Source organism: Centroberyx gerrardi, chromosome 14 (genome assembly GCF_048128805.1).
Source record: "Centroberyx gerrardi isolate f3 chromosome 14, fCenGer3.hap1.cur.20231027, whole genome shotgun sequence".
NCBI lineage: Eukaryota > Metazoa > Chordata > Actinopteri > Beryciformes > Berycidae > Centroberyx > Centroberyx gerrardi.
In genome coordinates, this window is record NC_136010.1 from 30,808,980 (window position 1) to 30,813,979 (window position 5,000).

The window sequence follows — 5,000 nt, forward strand, 5'->3', positions numbered from 1 at the left end:
TATATGCTGAATGCAGGAGAAATTACCCGGATTTTCAACAATGTCACCATATAGTCTAAACCAATATCAGAACAGCTGCTCAAATTCAACACAAACTTTTACTCAGTTTCACACAAAGATTGAAATCTACACATTGTGAAACATCATTTACACTCCTCTTACCTTTTGAATCTGTTTTTAGATAGCCTCATTAAGATAGCAATATTGGAAGTCAAGTGGAGACATAGCACTCATCACCTACACTATTCACCTCTGAATATATTAATTAGCACTCATTTACAGGTTGACAACATTGTGGGGGAAGCCCCATTCACATGATGAGTCACAAACTCCTCCCACCTTTGATAGGCCACAATCAAGCTAATGGGCCTATGGCATCATCATGGACGATAAATACTGCAGGTAAACTCCACTGCATCAGTGTGTTTTCAATTCTGATCACACACACCACCTCTTTGCCATTTTGGAAGAGAATTTCATCGAACCTGTAGACTTTTCTGAAGAAAACTCTTTTTTGAAGTTTCTTGCTTTTTTAAAAGGATTTTTTTCGCCTGCTATTTCTATTTCTATTCTTTTTTTGTTTATTTTCTTGCTTTCTCTCTTCCCAAGAGCTTTGTTTTTTTTTTCTTCTTTTTGTGAAAAAGACTTTTCTGAGGACAATGGCAGGACAGGCTGCAAAGTAAGTACCAATTTGTTTTCACTAGTTGAATTGTATTTTGCTTGAAACAGGCAAATGTGGCTGCCAGTGCAGTAAGTGATATTCACTTGAAAAGATTTCTCAAAATAAGTCAGGGGTGGTTTCACTGACTGTCTACTTTCTCTCTTGCTCTCTCACAGCTCGGATCGCCGCATCATTCACTGCCTGCTGTGCGAGAAACCCCAGGAAGTACTGTCTGCCCACCTGGCCAGGGTCTGCATGAAGCGCTCCACAGCTGTGGAGAGGCAGGCAGAGCTGCAGAGGGCCAAGAAGTCGATGAAGGATTGGACCCGCCAAGGCAGAACCTGGGACTACGCCGAGATGTGCAGGCGGTACCCCCACAGGCCTTCCAGACTGGCTCTTCTTGAAGATCTTCGTAGAAGAAACTTCTTCGTCCTCAATGCCCCCATGGACGCAGACATTGAGCAACCATCAACTTCAGCTGCTGGCGAGCAAGCCCCCATCCCGGGCAGTGGCAGCACAGAAGAAGACCATAGAGGCGCTGAAGAGACCCCCGGCACTGATTCCAGTGAGGATGCTGGTCCAAGTGACCCAACATGGCAAAAGTAAGTTCATCACCTCACTCAACACACACAAGTTCAATCAATGATCTTTGGCTGTGAACATCTGTAAGTTCCTTTGAGCTAATTTTCTCTGTATTTTCTCAGGGACACGGCCCAGTACCAGACAACCCTGAGGGTCAAAATGCAGCAGATGGGACTTTATGAAAAGTTCCCACGTGAAGCTGCAATTTTGACGGGGTTCAAGCAGTACCTGACTACCTCTCTGCTAGTCTCAAACTGCCAACAGGAGGTAAGATCTAACCACATTTTATTTATTTATTTATTTATTTAACCTTCATTTAACCAGGCAAGTCATTAAGAACAAATTCTTATTTACATCTTACACTATAGTATTCTGCTCTCTGCGTTGCTCTTTGCAGCCTGTAGTCTATTAGCATCTCTATAGTGTGACAACAGGCTCATTGACACACGCACACACCCCCATACACACACAGACTGCAGCTCTGTAGCAATTCACACTTCACTCATTCACTCTTCCTCTTTCATCACAGGTAGACAATGTCTCCAGGATGTTCAGGTACATCCAGCCGAGCGGGGATGAAGTGAGCATGGACTTTCTCCTGAAGAGCACGGAGACCCAGGACTTCCTGAACAGGCTGAGGGTACTGCAGATGAGTCCATCCACCATCATCAATTACATCAAGAACATGATCCGGTGTGTCCAGTACCTCAAGACACGCCTGGATTTGGCTGCAGCGTACCCGGACTTCCACAGGAAGTGTCAGGCGTACATCGAGCTGCTCAACACCTTGAGGAAGCCAGTGGCAAAGGCCCTCAGCAAAGCCACATGCCAAAAAAAGTGAGTTGTTAATCTCCTTGCTCTACCTTTCCTTTAATGACTTCTCTCATGTGGATAGTACTTGGAAGGCTGCCAGGATTATGTGATACAGAAAAATATCTAACTCTCCTCCTCATTGGTGTTTTGTTTTATCTTATCATTCTAGGTACCACCGCTTCATTCATGGCCAGGCGACTCTCCATGACTGCCAGAGAGTCCTCCGCGAGGCCAAGAAGGACATGCTGGGCATCTACGGCAAGCTCCTGCAGCACCAGCGTGTGGAAGAAGAGGAGAAGACGCTGTTCCGCTACAACTGCGAAGCCATCCTGATGCTGAAACACTTCCAGAGACCCGGAGCAGTGGAGGGATTGACAGTAAGTACTTTTCCCCCACAGTGTTTCCTCAGTTGGTACAAAGTATTGCATGTAGTCAGTAGAAAATATTGCATGTCCAGATTCAAATAGAACAGTGCTACTTTGTTCATGTCATTAATTCCCACTGTGTCCTTCATTGTTTTCCAGGTGTCAGAGTGGCTCGACCAGAAGCGCGTCGATGGACGAGTCTGTGTGGGGGTCAGCCAACACAAAACGGCCACAATGCAGATAGCGACATTTGCCCTCACCGAGGAGGAGGCTGCTGTAAGTTCTCTAACAGGCTGAAAAAACCCTAGCCCTAACCCTAACCCTCACCTTGAATAACTGTAACATCAGAATCAGTTCCTGCTTTGCCTCGCTGGTCCATTTCTTCACTGTTTTGACCAAGGGCTCCATCAATAATTTCTCAAGTATTAACTTCATCCATATCTTATCTCCACAGATGCTGGATGAATACTACAATGGCATCCGCCAAGGATGTATGCAGGACGGTGTGGATGATGAGGGCAGATTTTTCCTGTCCAAATCCGGCGGACCAATTTCCAGCGCCACCAACGACCTCAGACGTCTGCATGAACAGTAAGTATTAGCAGAATCCCATGTACTAACATGTATATATTAATATGTACTGTACAGACAAGGATTAAATTGGTAGACTGGTTTTGTACTCTTTCTATAATATTATTGTAATATAATATGATTGTAATCTGAGATTTCTTCTTCATTGCAGCTACAAAATCCCAAACATCACCAGCCAAGAAGTCAGAAAAGTTGCAGAGACAGCAGTGAGTGCGAACTTTTCCGAGGAGCAGAAAAGTGCAGCGGCACACTACATGGCCCACGCTACAGCGGTGGCCAATGCCCACTACAGGATGAGGACCCTGGAGGGTATCGTGGCCACCGCCAACCTGTTCAACAGTTTGGAAGGGTATGTGTCATCATCCAAAACACACAACCTTCAACTATTCTCTCTCTCACAGCTTCTTCCAAGGTCAGTCCAGCTGTTTGTCAGGGTTTAACCATGAAATCTTCTCCATCTTGCAGTTCTTCTACTGATGAGTCAGGGGATGAGAGGCGTGGTCGGGGACAGAAGAGAGGCAGAGACACCGCTGAACAGGACGGCAGGGACTTTGCCGTGTTCATCCAGCACTTCCCGGTGACAGCGACTGGCCAGCCTCCCACTAAGAAGCAGCGGACCGACGCTGGCTTTACGACAGACAGAGTGTTTTATGATCGGTGGAGGGCTGCGCAGTATGGCAAGCGGGAGGAATACCTCTTGTGTAAGTGTAAATACTTTATTATGCAATGATTCAATTAAATGATCGACAACATTTCTATAAACAAAAGTAACGTAGAATTCACAAGTGTGGACAAGAATTTAAATTTAAATTTTCTCTCTTTGACAGCCCAATGTACAAGACACCCCCCAACTGTCCAGAAGGTCGCAAAGGTCATCAGGGCCGAGGGGTGGACTGCCAACCATCCCCGTCCTGAGGACATTGTGGCCAAGTGGAAGCCAGCCAACAGGGTGCAGTGTGAGAGTGATCCACACATCATCAAGAGTGTCACAAGGCAGAGGTGGACAGGCCTGGCCATCAAGGATTTCGGTGGCAACAAAGGGAAAGGTATGTAAAAATGTCTTGTGAGCAGGAGATCATTAATCCAGCAGTCAAACACTGAGATAATTGTAATCCTATAATGGACAAGCACATTTAATCCCTAAACACACTGTTTGGCACACATTGCTGTAACATTTCCGCTCAAAGAAGCTTGTGTTTGTTTTCCTTTGCTCTCCTGTTTTCTCTGTAAATTCACATATTCACATACTAATGTCACCTTCTTTTGACCACAGGAGTTGTTGCCACCAAATCCTTTGCCAAGGGCTCCATCATCTGTGATTATCATGGCAAGGTAATCACAGCAGCAGAGGGCAGGAAGATGATGGAGTCCATGCAGGATGAGATGGGCTACCTTTTTTTCTTCAAGAGTCATGATGGTCGCGACCTCTGCATCGACGCCCAGACGTTTCCTTGCGAGTGTCACCCATCTGTCGAAACCCTTGGCAGAATGATGAACCATTCACGGAAGAACCGCAGTGTCACGCCACGGTACTGCAAGATGAACTTCCCGGAAGGAGTGAGGGATGTCATCCTGTTCCAGGCCACCAAAGACATTTCCATAAGCGAAGAGCTCTGGTTCGACTACGGAGTGAACAGGAAGTCTTTCCGAGGAGAAGGGCTGGAACTCGAGTGGCTGGATGACTGACCAACATAGCAGCAGGTAAAGTTTGAATGCAGGCCTATTAAGATGTGTGTGTGTGTGTGCCAGAGTTGCCAGTGAGGGGCCCTGCAGGCCTCTCCTTTTCTTTCACTGCATCAATAAATTCATACAACTTCTCTTTATCTTTCATCACAGGTGGACAGTCTCCAGGATGCAGAATCAACTCAGCACAGAAGAGGACAGTGGCAGCGCTTTTGATGCAGAATTCTGACGAAGCTGAGAAAAATGGAGTGAAAGGCCCAGACCAGGGATTTCCTCCTGCTCCTCCTCCCCCATCATCATTATCT

General features: G+C 46.2%; 1 protein-coding gene across 1 annotated transcript in view; it reads left to right on the forward strand.

Annotated features, from left to right (window-relative positions):
* The first annotated feature begins 1,829 nt into the window (after positions 1–1,829).
* LOC144542287 (uncharacterized) overlaps positions 1,830–5,000 on the forward strand; it is a 5,208-nt gene continuing 2,037 nt past the window's right edge. Inside the window, exons 1-6 of the mRNA XM_078288039.1 lie at positions 1,830–1,896; positions 1,978–2,080; positions 2,226–2,433; positions 2,581–2,697; positions 2,876–3,012; positions 3,164–3,218. Of these exons, the coding sequence (XP_078144165.1) occupies positions 1,830–1,896; positions 1,978–2,080; positions 2,226–2,433; positions 2,581–2,697; positions 2,876–3,012; positions 3,164–3,218 (687 nt within the window). The remainder of the gene's footprint in view (positions 1,897–1,977; positions 2,081–2,225; positions 2,434–2,580; positions 2,698–2,875; positions 3,013–3,163; positions 3,219–5,000) is intronic.